Source organism: Falco biarmicus, chromosome 3, assembly GCF_023638135.1.
Source record: "Falco biarmicus isolate bFalBia1 chromosome 3, bFalBia1.pri, whole genome shotgun sequence".
In the NCBI taxonomy this organism is placed as follows: Eukaryota; Metazoa; Chordata; class Aves; order Falconiformes; family Falconidae; genus Falco; species Falco biarmicus.
This window is the reverse complement of record NC_079290.1, coordinates 114,690,640-114,707,286: the sequence shown is the minus strand read 5'-3', so window position 1 is coordinate 114,707,286 and position 16,647 is coordinate 114,690,640. Positions and strand designations below refer to the sequence as shown.

Below are 16,647 nucleotides of genomic sequence, written 5' to 3'. Positions count from 1 at the left end.
CGGGCTGGCAGCGATTCCTGGAGCCCTCGGCTCTTCACAGGGGGCTCAGTGTCCCACCTGAGGGCACCTCAGCGGCCACCCATCCCCTTGCCTCGTCCCAGCCCTCACACGCCCGAGGAGCTGGATTTTGGTGTCCCGTTCCCTGATTATTTGCTTATCCCGGAGGGTGAGGAAGCCCAGACACCCCCAGGCAGGTAGGGGGGCCGGGCACACGCTGAGTGCGTCCCACCATGGGGCTGAGGCTGATGGCAAATGGGAAAGAAGGGGACACAAAGCCTCAGCTGTGCTCTGTGGGGCTGGGTTGCCACGAGAGGGGATGACACGGGGGCAAAGTTGCTTTGCAGACCCCCCCCATGCCCCTCGCTGTTGCCCCTCACACCCCGCACCCCCCACGCAGGGTAGTTTGGGGGGGGACAGACCCCCGTCCCCTGTCCTGAGCCTGGAGTGGAGCTCAGTAAAACTCAGGTTTGTGCCTAACCAGGGCCAGCCCCGGCCCTGCACTAATCCAGTGTTGCTGGGGGGCACGGGGGGGACAGGGACACGGGAAGAGCCGTTGCAGGCCATAGGGTGAATGGTTGCGCTTGAAAGGTTCAATCCTTCGTGCACCAGCAAGCAGAGGTGCCCATGGTTTGGCCTGGGGGTGCAGCCTGCCCACCCCAATTTGAGGGGGCCCAGGACCCACCCAGGTCCCGAGACATCTCTCTCAGCAGAGCACTGGCAGACACAGGGTTAAGAGGCTGCAGCTCAGGCAGGACGGGAGCAGGAGGAATGTGGAGGGTCCCGATGGGTAAGAGCCCCCCAGCAGACAGGCACCCCCAGAACCTCCTTTGGGGGACACATCAGGGGGGCACCAGCCTCAGCAGAGCAGCCATAGGGGCAGCCCAGGGCAGAGGCTTACAGCAGCGGGGGCTAGGCTTGAAACCCCCTCCCCCAACCCTGCAGCCCCCCCGGGCAGGGCCGGGACCCCCAGACACCCCGCTTCTCCCCGGTGTACCGCGGGGTCCCTCCAGGCGCGGGGCGGGGGACAGCCCCTTTGCTGGGGTGGCCCTGCCACCTCCTGGCCAGCCTGGGGACTGCGGGGGGGGGGCACGGCCCGGGGACACCCCCAGCTGCTCCAGGACACGCAGCCCCACGGGGGATGGGACAGAAGCGCGGCTACAGCACTCTGCCACTCGCCCGGCTTACCTGGCCCGGGGCTCTCCCCCTCCTCCTCCTCCTCCTCCCCTCCTCCACCCCCCCAGACAAGTGATGCAATGACAATGTGTGCCACAACCCCAGGTACCACTGGCCATCACCAGGTATCCCAGACATCACTGGATACCACCAGCCATCACCAGGTATCCCAGACATCACCGGGTACCACTGGCCATCACCAGGTACCCCCAACCATCACCAGATAACCAGACATCACTGGGTACCACCAGGTATCCCGGACATCACCGTGTACCACTGACCATCACCAGGTACCCCCAACCATCACCAGATAACCAGACATCACTGGGTACCACCAGATATCCCGGACATCACCATGTACCACTGACCATCACCAGGTATCCCCAACCATCACCAGATAACCAGACATCACTGGGTACCACCAGCCATCACCAGGTACCCCAGCCATCACCGTGCCACCAGCACTGTTGGCATCACCAGGTCATGGCACAACTTGGCAGAAGCAGGTGAACTGTGGCAGCACCCTGGGGGAAGGACCCTCCATGGTCATGGCCCCACCAGGGTCTCGCTCTGCAGCCTCCAAACCTGCCTCAGATTTGGGTGCACAAGCCTGTCCCTGCCCCGGTACCAGTGGGGATCTGGCTCCCAGCCCTGGGGCCTTTTCCATGTTCCTGGTTCGCAGGGCTCAAGCTTCAGCAAAGGCTCATGCCGGCTGGATTTGGGCTGAAAAGGACCAATCCGTAACAGGTTGGACCCATTTCCCTCACTCCAGCCACAGTTTCATCTCAAGCCTTCTCCACCAGCTCCTCCAGAGCAGGATGGCCAGTTAAAAGGCCCCAAAACAGGCTTTTTTTACTCTGAAAACAGGAGCAAAACCAGCCCAACACCTCCCTCCTCCCAAACCGCCCCAGCATTTTGCTGCTTAGAGGAAAACAGCCCCTTATAACTCCAAAGTTTTATTTTATTTCACCCCCTCCCAGGCAGAAAACATCAAGTGCCACAAGCTTTTCCATGCCAAAACACACTCTTACCCACGCTGCCTCCAAGCCAAACCGCAGCAGAACCAACCCAAGGACGGACAACTTAAATACACTCACTTAACAACCAAAATACCAACCCACCCCTCACCAGCACCATGCCGAAAGGGGGGTCCTGTATAAATACAGTGCAATAATTACATATATTTTGCAACGGCACAATTAAAAGCCGTATCCAGCCCCATGTCTGGGGGCTCATGCGGCACCGCTACCCAAGCCCCTCTGCAGGTGATGCTCCAGCCACCAGTTAATAGCATCCTTTGTCCCAGTACACTCCAGCTTTGATACCCCCAGCACCAATAGCTCCAAGAGGCTAGAGGGAGCTGGTGCGGACTGGGGGAGAGGGGCCACAGCCCCCCAAGAAATATGGCTCTGTGTCCTGGCCAGGGATTTGCCGGAGCTGCTGATTTTGGAGGCTGTGGGTGCAGTGCCCACACATGAGCTTCATCCTCTACCATCCAAAGGTGACTTCAGCTTTGTTGCCTGATTATTTTTTTAAGGATATTCCCAGCCACACAAGGGGGAAATGCTGCTCAAAAAAAAATCTGTCATGACCCTGAAAAACCAGTCTAACTGGGGAGCAACTGGAATGGTCCCAAAACATGACAGTCCCCCAACATGGCCCATCCTGGGCAGGGGTTCCTTTCCCACCCAGGGGTGCTCCTAACCCAACCCATGCACTCAAAGGCACCCCCAGTTCACCAGCAGCCCCGGGGCAGCGGGGGAGCATTGGTGCTGGCACCCCGCGGTGTTATGGCCAGCGCTGGGACAGGAGCTGGCTGCATCCTTCCTACACCTTCCCAGGGTGCTCCCGGAGCCTAGCGAGGTGACAGAGCCCCCAGGTGACAACGAACCCAGGAGATGGAGAAGAAGCCACCCAGGGTAGCTGACATGAGCCCCCCACCACCACCCTCAGAAAACACAGCACTCCCTGACCAACCCCACACTCTCCAGCCACCCCACAGAGACCCCACACACTCGGGACACAAGTGGCTGGAAGGGAAAAAGGAATAGGGAGGGGAGGGCTCAGTGCTTCAGCAGGTCCCCCAGGTCATATGCCTCGAAGAGGTCACTGACGCCTTCACCCTCCAGCCCCCAGAGATAGTCATCCTGTTCTAGGGGGGGTGAGAAGGTGATGAAGGGTCCCAAGTCCAGGTGGGAGGGGGTGCAGGGCAGCTGGTCCTCCGTCTGCTGCAGGAGGTGTGGGGGCGAGCCCAGAAGCCCAGCCTCCACCTCCAGCAGCGAGCTGGACCCCCCCGAGACAGCGAAAGGCAGAGGTGGGGGTGAGGAGGAGGAGGTTTCCGTGGCCCCCCAGCTCTGGGGGAAGACGTGGGGCGGCTGTGGGGCTGGCCCAGGGCTGTTTGGCAGGGAAGGGGGTACGGCATGGTCCCGTGGAGAGGTGGCAGCGGAGGGGGTGCCATGGTCCCTGGTGGGGCTCTCCTCCGCGATCTCCTCCGGGCAGAGGTAGACCTCAATGGGGCCATTGGTGCTCTTCAGGTGGAGCTGGAGGTTGTCCTAGGGGGAGCAGAGCAAGACTCAGTGGAGCACCCAGAAAGGCCCCACATCCCATCCTACCGCCCCCAACCCATTGGGGTCCAGGCAGGGCATTCCAACCCCTAAAGGACCAGGTCAGGGTCAAACAGCCCCATGGAGATACCCCAAAACCATCCAGGGCCATGCTAGGCTGCACCCCTGGGACACCCCAGATGACCCCATCAGGGACGGTGCAGATGCAGCAGCAGCACCCACACCCCAGCCCTGACCCTGCCACAAGCCGGGGAAACGGCCCCCGGCCCCACACACACCTCGCTGAAGTCTGGCACCTCCAGCTGTGTCTCGGGGGGAGCCTTCATGGCGATCACCGTCTGCTCCTTGAAGTTGCTGATGGTGTGGAGGTCCTGGTAGGTGACGTACGCCAGCGTGGACGGGGATAAGGTATAGGAAAAAGGGGGGCTGCAGAGGGGATGGCTCAACCCCCCAGTCCCAACAGCAGCCTCTGAACATCCCCCCCAGCCTGGGGGATGCCAGCTGGAGGAGAAGGGGCTCAGAGGGGTCCCCAAGACCCTGTCCTCCCCCCTTGTCCCCCTCAGCAAGGATATCTCTGGTTGGCTTCGCTGTCAGCCAGCTGCCGGAGCTGCAGGGCACAGTCCTGCAGGAGCTGGTCCAGTGTCCTCTCCATCCTGGCCAGCTCGGCCAGCTCCCCCCGCAGTGCCTGCTGCTTCGCCGTCACAACCGTGTCCTCAAAGATCCCTGTCCCCCTGCCAGCAGAGATGGCACCTGAGGGACAGCACATCCTACATGCCCTTGAGCCACCTGTCCCCCACCCTGCCATGACCCCTTGTGCCCCTCCAGCGCCCTAGCATCACTCACATCCACTGGATGTTGTTCTTGGACTTCTTGCGGATGAGCTGGATGCCTTCCAGCACATTGGTGATGTCGTAGATGCGACGTTTCTGGACTTCCAGCACCTCGGCCGCCCGGTTGAGATCCACGACGCCGTCGGACGACTCGCTCAGCAAACGGATGAATTTTTTGGTGAGCAGCCCCAGCGAGGTGTCGTAGCGAGTCTTCTCCCCAGGAGACTTGGGGGCTGCGGGGAAAACGAGAGAACCCCCCCATCCTCTCCTTAGCCTGGGTCATGAGGTGGAGGTGACATGGGGCTGGACACGCTGGGGACATTAAACACTGTACAATCCCTAACCTGGTGGAAAAATAACCCAGAAATAACCCCCTCGGGATGGGGGGGCGGGTCTGCCAGCGCAGAGTTGAATCAGCTCAAATAGCAAGGAGGGGCCGAGGAGCAGGTGCTGCTCCCACGGTGCCACTTCGAGTCGCTTTGGGTGGTGCTAGAGGGGACATTGCAGCAGCTCTAAGAGGGGAGAGAAACGGAGCTTGTGCCCCCCCCCGCCCCCCCCAGCTCCCCCCTGCCCCACCTCGCCCAGCACCACTTACTCCTGGGGCTGGGGACCTGCACCAGGGTCCTGCCCTTCCCCTTGGGCGTGCAAAGTTCGGGGCCCTCCAGGTCCAGCTTTCTCTTGGCCTGGGTTGGAGAGAAAACCCCATGTGAGGGCTGAGCCAGACACCCCCCTGAGTCCCCCAGACCCCCCACCCCGGGGCATCAGCCAAGTCCTGGGTGCCACAGCCCAGGGTGGGGGGATCTTGCAAGAGGTTCATCCGGTTGCAAAACCCCTTCTGGGAAGGGCTCCCACAGCACCCGGCAGGGCGAGGGGCCACCGGGAGAGCTGGGTGGGGAGGAGATGGGGGGTCCCTGCACCCCCCATGGCTTCCTGCCCGCTTCCGCCACAGCACCCCAGCCCACCCCAGCCGTGGGGAACCCACCGGGATTTCCCCTCACCCCCAGCTCCTGGCACAGCTCCACGGGGCTGAGCCCTGGGAACGTGGCCGGATCCTCACCCTCCCACCCTGCCAGCTGGCTCGTTGGGGTGCAGGGTTTCACCCCCCCCACACCCCCCCAGCCACGGCTGGAGGCAGCCAAGGGCACCCAGCTGTCACCGGTGCACCTGGGACCAGCCGGGCTCAGCCCTCCCCGGGGACCAGTGGGTGCCCCAGACACGTGCACCCAGCTGGAGGGAAATGGGTGAGGTGGGGTGGGGGGTTGAGGAGGGGTGGGTGCCGGGTGCGGGGACACCTCCCTGCACATGCTGTCCTCTCAGCCGGGGCGGGGGGGGGGGGGGGGAACAGCTCCTTGAAATCACCCCCAAGCGACTCCCCCAAGCATCACTCGGGGAGAGAAAGACCCAGGGAAGGTGGGGGGCCTGGGGTGCAGCAGAGCCGGTGCAGAGCAGAGCTGGGGGATGTCACCAAACCTCCCCCCCCAATGCGTGCAAATCCCCCAGGATCCCCCCACATCCCCAGTTATGAGCAGGGGGACTTGGGGGGGGGACACTTTGGCTCAGCAGCAGAAAGCAATGCCCCCAGCCCCACTCCATAGCCCCCCAGTACCTGCTCCCAGGTCGGGCTGTCCCACAGGGTCCCCCCCAGCACGTCCCGCATGGTGCCCAGGTCCCCGTGCCGGCTCAGCGTGGCTCCAACAGCAGCTCCCTGGGGAGCACACCCCACTTTGCGGGGAAGGGTTGGGCACCTTGGCGGTGTTCCCACCCGAGGGGGCCGGTGGGAGAGGAGCTGGGGGCTGTTTTCCACCCCCCCAGGGAACCAGGTTGGTCCTGAGCTCCTGTGGGAATCTGTTCCCTCCCTCCCTTCCCCGAGCAGGTTTTCCCCAGCGAATGCGCCTCCATCCCCGTGCCCCCGGATCTGCCCCCGAGCTGCCGGCACCCCAACGGTTAACGCTGAGCGCATGGGAAACACCTGCCCTGGATCAGACCCCATGCATCTGCCAGCTCGATTTGGGACAAGGAGGGGGGGCATCATCCTGGCCCCCCTTCTGCTGGCACCCAAACCCTTGCTTCTCCGGATACCGATGGCCACAGCCGCCCATGTGTTCCCATCGCTGATGGGGATGGGGGTGTCAGCTGCACCCCATCTGCCCAAGCAATGGGGAAACTGAGGCACAGAAGCAACCCACAGCAGGTCCCGCTGTCCCCAGCCACCTCCGATCCCCCCCAAGGCTCTAAGGTGGTCTCCCCTTCCCATGTGCAGGAGGGGAGAATGGGGGACCCCCTGCTCCCCCATGGGCAGCTCAGGGAGGGGGGAGTTTGGTGGGCTCAGGCAGGGGCAGGACCCCGCAATGCTGGGATGCACCAGCGAGGGACAATGGACAAGAGTGTCCCAGCTGCCGCCCCCCCCACCCCCCCACCCCCGAGCCGGGCAGGATTAGGCACACGACAGCTGAGCGGGGCACAACAAGGGGCTCCCAGCACCCTGCCAGGGCTGGAGGGGTTGGGATGAACCAGAGCAGATGGGGGGGGGGGGGGGGCAGGAACCAAACTCCAAGACTCCCCCAGGGCATGGCAGGACCCCCCCATGCCGCTTGCCAGACCCCAGCCACTGCTTCCCAGGATGGGGGGACACACCAGCTACACCCCAATATGATACAGGGGGTGGGAAAAGAGGCTCGACCCTCCCCCGGGCAAGGGCAGGAGCCTGCTGGGGGGGTAAGGCAGCGGGGGGGGCAGGCCGGGACCCCTGCCAGCTCTGCCTGCCAAGCAGCCCTCGGCCCAGCCCTGGCGCCAGGGGCTACACCCTGCGCCCAGCCCAAGCATCAGAGCAGCCCTCTCCCCTGGGGGGCCGCGGTGGGCTCCTCCTGCCAACGCTTCCTTTCAACAGCACCCGCTGCCTTCTCCGGGCTTGCCCGGGCCCTGCCCGGCCCTTCTGGCCCCCCCCAACCCGGTCCCCCTCTGCCAGCCCCACCGACACCCTGGGGCGTGGGAACGCAGCGCCCGGGGATGGGCACCCAGAGCTGGGAGGGTGGCACAGAGCACCCCAGGATCGTGCCCGGGGATGCTGCTCATGCCAAGGGGCTGCTGGATCAGGCCCCCCAGGTGCAGCTCCCACTGCCTTTGGTATGGCTGAGGGCTACTGGGGCACAGGGTGATGCAGAACCCCCAGATTTGGGTGGTCAGGGGGGCTTTCAGCCATACCGTGGGCAGGGCAGGGAGGCTGATGCCAGCCCTGGCCCTGGGATGGGGAGACCACCCTGTGCTGGGGAGGAAGGCAGCACCCCCCACCCTGGGTACCACTCCCCACTCCGAGATGCAGCCTGAGTCTCCATCCCCTCCAACAGCCCCATCCCAGCACAGCAGAGGGGAAAGGCCTGGCCAGAGACGTTTCCCACAGAGAAGAGCCGGAGGCTGTAAAAGCCAGAGCCAGAAAAAGCCCCTCTGAGGGCAACAGGACACCTTCCCACTCATCCCCCCAGCTCCTGGCACCCCAAAATTGCCCCCTCCTGCCCATGCAGAAAAACCCATGATGGGATCAAGGAGGGACAGGACCACCCTGGGTCACCCCAGAAGAATCCAGGGTGCTGCTGAGCGGTTTTCCGGTGTGGAAGGGTCCCAGCCCAGCACCCACAGCGGCTGCCACCCTGGGTGCTCTTTGCACAGGTGGCTTAGCCCTGCCAGCTCGCATCGAAATCACGGTGGACTCTGAACGCCCTTGTCCCTGTGTGAAGCAGGCAGGGAGAGCCAGGACCCCACGGTGGAGATATCGCTCTGCCCGGGGCTCCTTTGCAGCCCTGAGCCCCTATAGAGATCCCATGGTCCCTATAGAGGGCCCACATGGCTAGAAGCAGGGCAAATACTGAGGATGGGATTGACACAGGCTAAAACCGCTCCGAAATAGCATTTTTCATGGGGGAAAGTGCATTTACTTACCCCAGGACCCTCAAATCAGAGACTACAGATAATCTGAGATGGTTTTGGACCGTGAGAGACAACCCATCCCACTTTCTCATGGATGGACATGGGGGTGATGGGGTCCCTCCACCCGGACCAGGTGACCCCAGATAATTTATATGGCACAAATCCAGCAAGCAGGTGGGAGCGGCTGCAATCACCCAGCTTAGGAATTGGGAGGAAATGCTCATTATCTGATTGCCTCGGATCTGCACACAAAGGTTGTGCCAGTAAATGGGGTGTATGCTGGGGTAAGCCCCAGCTGCCAGGGCTGAGCGTGTCACACTGGGGTTGGAAATGGGATATCCAGCACAGGGAACGGGATCACGGCATCAGGAAATGGGATGGGGACAGAGGGGAATGCCACTTGCAAGCCACCAAGGGAGATGCAGGAGCACTTCATGTCCCCATGCTCCTGCAGACCCCTTTCAGAGGACAGCTGCAGGCCCAAGCACCCTGAGCATCTCCTGGCGTGGGCGATGATGATGATGATGGTGGTGATGCCAAAGAGGCTGTTAGCCCAAAGCCAGCTCTGCAGCGATGTGTGGGAATGGGACTGTGAGTTTGTGGGGTGTTTTTAGGGGAGGAGGCAGGGGCACGGGTGTCTCCTCCAACAGCAGCCCCTAGCAGCACAGGATGCAGCATCACAGGTGGCTCAGAGACAAAGAGGTTGGGGAGGAGACAGGTGGCCCCAGAGCCCCCCGGGATGAGACTCGCAACAGCCCCAGCCAGCCCCGCAGCAACAGCGCAAAGACACCCGCTCTCCCCCAGGCACAGCAATGTCCCCAGCTGGCACCGAGCATCAGGGACCAGGGAAAGGGGGAAGGGGGGGGAATAAATAAATAAATCAAGCCTTGAAAAAGCTAAATCGAAGTTAGCAGGGTCTGGGATCCCTCCCAGGACCCGGGGAGAACAGAGGCTCACAGTGAGGGCTGGACGCGCGCCCGGGCTGGGGCAGGCAGGAATTAAATGCCAGCTGCCAGCAGGGCTGGCCGGCCAGGGTCTTGATGGGGGCCCTCCAGCAGGAGGGACAGGCTGGGCAGTGCTGCCCACGCACCCCAACAGTGGGCATGGGGCCAGCACCCCATCTGGGCCACGGTTTCCCTGTTTAGGGACAGCAGGCACCCCAGGCTCGGTGACAGGGACACAGGAGGGCCAGCAGCTCCCTCCCTGTGCCAACCTGCACAACTGCCAGCATCAGGGTCCCTGCTACAAAGCCTTGGGGTGTCCCATGGAGGATGGGAATTGCTTCAAATTCACACTCCCCCCTCCCCCCCCCCCCAAAAAAAAAGAAAATATTGCAAGCTCTGCTGTAACCACAGGCAGGAACCAAGCTCGGGCAGTGGTGCTGAACCACCCCTGCCCCACGTCCCCCGACCTCCACGGGTGATGGGTCACCCCAGGGGTCACAGTCCCGAAGCGGGGTGAGCCAGCAGGGATGGTGCCCCCCGCCCCCCCCCGGCGGCAGGAGTGCTGCCTGCACCCAGCCCTTGCTTCCCTAGGGTGGACAGAGGTTTGCAAAGGGCCTCAGCTCGGTGGCCGGGCTTCGAGGCACGATGCAAACTGTTTGCAAGCTGAAGAGAGGCAAAAAAGGCTGAGAAAAAAGGCTGAGAAAAAAGGCTGAGAAAAAAGGCTGAGAAAAAAGGCTGAAACGCGGAAGCCAGGAGCCAGCTTTGGGCACGCAGGGGCGAAGGAAGTTGAGAAATGCATGAGCCATTTCATTGCGACTTTTGATTTCAAACCTTACCCTCTCCCACCCCAATGAGTCATTTGAGGGGGGGGGGGTGCTGACCCCAGTATAAGCTGCAAAATTTGGGAGGGTGCTGTACCTCCTGGGGTCAGCCATCCCTTGCTCGCCACCCTGCACAAAGTCCCCAGCCTCCCATCCCACCGAAGCGATGCCCAAGGAGGGGATGGGGCGCAGACACCTTACCGGCAGCCGTCCCGCTGAGGCTGAGCGGAGGGTCCTGAGCTGCGGGCCCTGGGGGGTGGCATAGAGACACCCCCCCTGGGGAGCGGGGACGCTGACAGCCGCCGGCTTGTAGAGCTGGGTGAAGCAACCGGCAGATAACAGAGGGCTGCCCAGGCTGGAAGCCCCCTGCTCAGAGGAGCCCATCACCGACATGACCTTCTTCGGGTGGGAGGGGGGGAGCAGGAGGGCGGCGCCCCCCCTCCCCGGGGCGGGGGACACTCCCCGGGGGAGCTGCAGCATTGCAAAGTCCTTTCCAAGAAGCCCGGGCCGGGGAAGGGGGCAGAAGCACCCCACGATTTTGCCTCAAGGAAGGGGTCACAATCTCAGCGGTGGCATTTTAGGGGGGGCGCGGGGGGGGGGTCCGCCGGGCGCTGGCACCGGCCGGTCTCCAAACACACCCCCCCCCCGAAATACCTGCAGAGAAGCAGGCGGCGGCAGCACCAAAACCGGGCGGAAAAAGCTTCTTTAGCCCCAAAAGACAGCCGCGGTGGGGCGGAGGGGGCCGGGGCAGCCCGGAGCGCAGCCCTGCCTCGGCCCGATGCCCCGCGCCCGGCTCCGCTCCCGCCCCGCGCCCGGCCCCGATCGCGCTTTTTTTTTTTTTTTTTTTTTTTTTCCTGTTTTTTTTTTTTTTTTTAAGCGCCAAACGCCTTGCCGCGAAATTCGGATTTCCCGCGGAAAACGCAGCGCACTGATTGGCTGCCGCAGCCCCGCCCCCTCGAGGCAACCGGCGGGGCCGCGCCGGGAGGGGCCTTAAAGCGGCCGCGCGGCGGCGGCGGCTGTATGCAAAGCAGGGGGGCGTGGCCTCTTTGGCACCACCTCCGGAGGGGGTGCCTGGGGCAGGGATGGGGACCATTGGGGTTGATGACTAGGGTTGATTTTTTAATTATTATTTATTTATTTATTTATTAAAGGCACCTCCTCCCCACCGAGTCTGGTGGGTTCCAGGCTCAGGGCTGTGACCTCCCCATCCCAATCACCCCCTAGCCCCATTGGCCCCCATCTCCATTGCCCCTCCCTCCCCATTATCCCCCATCCCCATCAACCCTCACTGGCCCCCCATCCCCATCACTCCCCACACCCCTCTCCCCTGACCCCCATGGCCCCCATCCCCATCACACCCCCATCTCCATCCCCAGCTGCAGCCACCCACGGTTGGAGGGGGGTTGCGTCTATTTGGGAGAAAAATGTGTTCAGGTCCTCCAGCCAGAGGCTGCCTGGCAGCATCCCACCCCCCACAGGCAGGGAGCAGGCAGGGGTCTGCGCTGCCTGGGGGGGGCCAGACCTCGGCAGGACTCCCTGGTTCACTCACAGCAGTTCACCTGATCCATCACCCACCAGTCCCAGCCATCGGCCACCCACCACGTGTCCCTGGGGTACACCAGCTCCTTCTGGCAAAGAGGGAGGAGAAAGAGGGGGTGAAGGGCCCCCAGTTTTGCCAGGGGGATACTTCAGGGTGCAGTGGTGGCAGAAAGCACCGAGACAATGGCAAATCCCTGAGTAAGGGCAACTCTGAGACTTACTGGAACCAGTAAAAGGCCACCACAGCCTGAGCCAGTTTCATCCTGCTGAGGCCACTGAGCCACAGCTGTTGGCTCCTCTCCATCACCTGGGTGCCCTCCATCGCCTGGTTCCTCTCCATCACCTGGGTGCCCTCCATCACCTGGGTGCCCTCCATCGCCTAGTTCCTCTCCTTCACCTGGTTCCTCTCCATCTCATGGTTCCCCTCCAACACATGGTTGCCCCCCATCCATTCTTTCCTCTCCATCCTTCTCCTCTTCAGCATAAGGCAACTTCATGATCCAGGACAGACATTTGCCTCCCACCATGCAAGGGCTTTGAGGCAGAACAAAAAGCCTGGCAGCAGTAAAGCCACCATGCGGCTGGGCAGCATCTCTTTCTGCCAGGAGCGCGGCTGAGCTTGGCAGCTCAACCCACCCAGACCTTCATCTCCCCCCCTACGGGGAGAAGGCAACTGCTGTCTCCATTTCAGCACACAAAGACAACGCCATGCCTGGCAGGGTGGATAAATCGGTGTCGCTTGGCTGCCTTGGGCTGGCTTCGGCTGGGTGACCCTTGGGACAGGGACACTGGGGTATGCAGAGGACCTGGGTTCTGGGGGCTCGGGCTGGCAGGTTGCGCCCGTAACTCCTCCAGTTTGGGTGAAGTGGAGGTGATGTCCCCACGCACCATCACTGTGGGGTAAGGGCTGTCCAAGAAGGTGGTGTAGAAAAGCTTCTGCTGAACCAGCTTGTGCTCCTGCGCCACATTGAACTCGATAGCCCTCACCTCCTTGACTACGATGAGAGCCAAGGCAGGACTTAGGAGCATCCTTCCCCCCCAGTACCTGATACCGGCTCTACAAGCCTTCTCCAGGCTTTCCATCCATCACTTTCCACCAGCAAATTGTTCTCCTGTGCCAGAAGCCACAGGCTGGTACCTCCCTGTGACACCAATGCCTCCAGATGGGTGATAGCCACCACCTTCCGCCCCACACACCCCAAAAGGGACAGCTCTTTCCAGAAAGGTTTTGCCTTGGCTGAGTACAAACAGGTGCTCCCACCACCCACCCTACAAGCAAGCCAGCAAAGAGGAAGGAGGTCTGCAGCAGGTCTCACGGGTTGAGCTCCTCACAGCTCGGTTTGTACTCTCTGATGTTCTCGCTGCCTTCCAAGAGGTGTCAGACTTCACGCAGGATCCCTCACCCAGCTTGCCCAGCCTGCTGGAGGTGAACAGGTCCTGGGAGATGTACACGGAGACCCCGTCCCCCATCACCTTTGGGTCCGTGTTGGTTTCTCTGCCATCCAGCTGAAAGAGTTAATGTGGTTTTGTCCTCCACCAGCTGCATGCAAGGACCGACCCTTGTCATCAAACAAGCCAAGCCCAGAATCCAGCTCTACTGAGATGGAAATCCTGACCTCTAAATGCTGATGGTGGGTGCAAAGTGCAGATCCCTGCTACAAGGAGCTTCAGACTGCTGGAAAATCTCCACTTCCAGCTTCCTCCCCACTTCTCAATGCTTTTTTTTTTTTTGTCAGAAACACCCATTTTATCAGGTCTCCTGGCTTTTGGCTGGAGGGGAAGAACCATGCAGCTCTTCCCCACCCAGGCCATCTCTACAGGGGACCACCAAACCATGGCCCTTTCAAGGTGGGTTTGACAGATTCCACTCATCCTTGCCCACAGAGCCCACCAGTCCTGGGTGCCTGGTCCCGGCTCTCCTCCTAGCTGGGCTCCAGCTCCCTCTGCTTCTCTTTGTTGTGGGTGAACAGGGATTCCCACAGGCTGGATGCCACCACGGCCACCAGCAGGTTGGCACAGATGAAGGTTTCACTCATAATGAAGATGACGAAGTAAATGGCCACCATCATCTGCTCTTCTTCCCTGTTGGGGACAGGGACCATCTGGTTGACGGTTGGTGGTGGCCACCTCCCCAGCACCAAGGCCCAGGGGAACCTCTCAGCATCCATGGGAAAGGAGCCCCGCCATGGTGCCCCACGTCCCTTCTGGGGTGGGGGGACACAGCCCAGCCCCGGCCACCCCCAGGACCCCGCCCCGCAGTGGGCTCACACCTTGGTGCGTGCTCACTGGAAGGACTCATAGATATCCAGCCAGCCATCCAGCGCGATGCCAGTGAAGAGCGAGTACATGGCCTTCCCCTGGTCACCAAAATGGACCAGGACAGACTTGCCAAAGAGGATGATGCCCAGCACCAGGAGGATCTGCATGGAGACAGTGATGGGGGTCCGGCACCTTCCCCCCAGTGGGAAGGATGCTCAGCATCCTCCAGCCCCCAGCACTGAGGCTCCCTGGCACAAGCAGGGTCTGGCCAAGCTCCTTAGCCTTAGTGCTGGGAGCTCAAACCCCTCCTCCAGTATCCTGGATCCTGCTGGGAAGGTGGGATGGGCCAGTGTGGTGGGAAAAGACCATCCTGCTGCTCCTCTGTGCCTGCTGTCCCCATGGTCTCCACAGTCACCGAGGTGCTGTGGCCAGCACTGGACCTTGTTGTCCAAGACGTTTGCTCAAGCTGATGCTCCCAGCCCAGGCAGGCGTTGCCCAGCCACTTACCAGCATAGAATCACGTAATGGTTTGGGTTCAAGAGACCTGAAAGATTATGTAGTTCCAACCCCCCGTGGAGATGGAGAGGATGAACATGTTGTTGCAGAGATTGGGGATGTCGTTGACCAGCTTGCAGACCTGCGGCAGCCCCATCACCCTGGGGCAAGGCGATAGGTCCCATCACTGCACTGACCATGGCAGGGGAAGGGGCCAGGAGAGCTGGGTCCCCTCCTGGCCTCTCCCCTGGGGGTCTGGGGCATGAGGGTGAAGAGCAAGCGATGGAGTTGCCTTTCCCCGACCCAGCACTTGGGATGGGGGCACCACACCTGGACCACAGCATCTCTGCTCAGAGCAGCACGGGGGCACCAGAGGCTCTGGGGTGCAGCACCCCCCCGCTCTCGGTCACCTCAGGATCTCCAAAATCCTGGGGACACTCAGCATGGGGATCACCCTGAGGCAGACCAGCAGGAGGCTGAAGATGTTCCAGCTGAGGCTGCACTTGTGGACCTCCAATGTCCCTTTCGTAGGGCCCTTCCCCTAATGCTCCTCCCCCGGGGCCATGCACAGGGCGGAGGGGGCTGTCGGGGGTGCATGTGCCCCATGGCTCTGCCCGGGGGGGGCACAACTGCCCTGGTAGCAGGTGATGGGCCACTAGCTGAGCACAGGTGGCCAGCAGCCACAGCAGCCCCGAGGCCAAGCATCCCTGCGCTTGGGGTGGGGGTGCCGGTCCTTGCCGGGGGGGCACGGGGGGGTGCCGGTCCTTTGCGGGGGGCAGCGGCGGGGCCGGTGGCGAGCCGGGCTCTTCCTCCTTTCCCCTGGAGACGGCAGCAGCGAGCTGCGGCTGCGGGGCCCGCCCCGCCCCGGTCCCCACCCCCACCCCCCGGCATCCCCGCCCGCCGCAGCCGGAGTCGGTGAGGGACCGTGGGATGGAGAGATGCAGGGGTGGATGGAGGGAAGTGGAGGGACACTAGAGCACAAGGACAGAGGGGTGAAGGAGGGATGCAGGGACAGAGAGGTGGAGGGACGCAAGGATGGAGGAGTAATGGAGGGACTCAGGGACACAGACAGAGGGATACAGGGACACAGATGGAGGGATGGAGTGATGGAGGGACTTAGGGACTGAAGGATCTGGGGAACGAGGGATGCAGGGTGGGAGACAGGGGGACACAGAAATGGAGGGATGAGGGACTCCGTGATGGAGGACTGCAGGGACACAGGGACAGAGAGATGCTGAAGGTCTCCATCCTGGGTCACCACAGCTCCCACCTTCCAGTACAGCCAGAAACCCCTGAAGCAGTTGAGCAGCACCTTGGTGACCAGCACAATGTTGTCTGTGATATAGCTCAGCCAAAACTGGAACTGGAGGGAAAAGAGGAGGCAAGAGCATTGCTGGGCCCTGGGGTGGGACTGAGGGGTACGTGGCAATGGCCTACTGGGAAACCAGCTGAGGTTCTCCCATCAGACCCATGTTGGGTATAAAATACAAAACTTGTGGATTCTCCAGTGGCTAGTATGGACAAATTCACTGCCCGGGTATGAGCATGGTGACCCTCTCCCCATGCACGAAGCGCTCATCTCTCTGCCATCAAACAGAACTGTGGGGTTTCATGGACCCATCCCGCAGGCAGTGAAAGTCCCGAGGAAAAGGCAAGGGAGCGGGAAGGGGCAGCAGCAAGGCGGTGGTGGGCACAGCTGGCAGGGCAGTGTTGTTGGAGGTCTGGTGGACAGGGTGAACTTGACAGGCTGGCTGAGCAAGCAGCCCATCCATTCCTGGTGGTCCCAGGAGTCCTGGAGGGGGAGGCAGGGTGGGGAGCGCAGGGGGTGTCCCCGCTGTCCCGGTGGGCTGCAGGTCCAGCACCCATCGCCCACCCCACCTTTCCTCACTGCACACAACTCTGAAGTCGATGAGCAGCCCCTGTGGCTTCAGCACCTCTGTGTGGCCAGGAAAAGGTGAAGGGACAAGGGACACGTCCCAGTGCTCCCAGAGCCAGGCTGGGCCAGTATCAACATGGGCCTTTCCCAGGTATCCCAACAGCACCCTTCCTCTGTCCCAGTTTGCTTTCTAGTGCTGCAGCCACTTCCCTCTCTACAGATGGG

At 62.0% G+C, this 16,647-nt stretch overlaps 1 protein-coding gene across 4 annotated transcripts; it reads right to left on the bottom strand.

Annotated features, from left to right (window-relative positions):
- Nucleotides 1-2,113: 2,113 nt before the first annotated feature.
- Nucleotides 2,114-11,085, bottom strand: E2F2 (E2F transcription factor 2). 4 transcript variants are annotated; one of them, XM_056333056.1, is made up of 7 exons: nt 10,455-11,085; nt 6,174-6,272; nt 5,163-5,250; nt 4,581-4,800; nt 4,310-4,504; nt 4,016-4,130; nt 2,114-3,725 (listed from the first exon to the last, which is right to left on the bottom strand). In XM_056333056.1, exons 1-7 carry the CDS (start codon nt 10,731-10,733, stop codon nt 3,237-3,239), a joined length of 1,485 nt encoding a protein of 494 aa, XP_056189031.1. In that variant the 5' UTR covers nt 10,734-11,085; the 3' UTR covers nt 2,114-3,236. The 4 variants fall into 4 exon arrangements, with proteins under 4 accessions (XP_056189031.1, XP_056189032.1, XP_056189033.1 ...); XM_056333057.1 differs by having other exon boundaries at nt 4,310-4,468; XM_056333058.1 differs by lacking the exon at nt 6,174-6,272.
- Nucleotides 11,086-16,647: the final 5,562 nt, after the last annotated feature.

Excerpts from the sequence above, each read along its gene's own strand:
- E2F2 (XM_056333056.1), bottom strand. The coding sequence starts at position 10,733 with ATGCTGCAGCTCCCCCGGGGAGTGTCCCCCGCCCCGGGGAGGGGGGGC. Across the intron at positions 5,251-6,173 it reads ACAGCCCGACCTGGGAGCAG|GCCAAGAGAAAGCTGGACCT; the intron begins GTACTGGGGGGC and ends TCTCCAACCCAG. Across the intron at positions 3,726-4,015 it reads AGGTGCCAGACTTCAGCGAG|GACAACCTCCAGCTCCACCT; the intron begins GTGTGTGTGGGG and ends TGCTCCCCCTAG.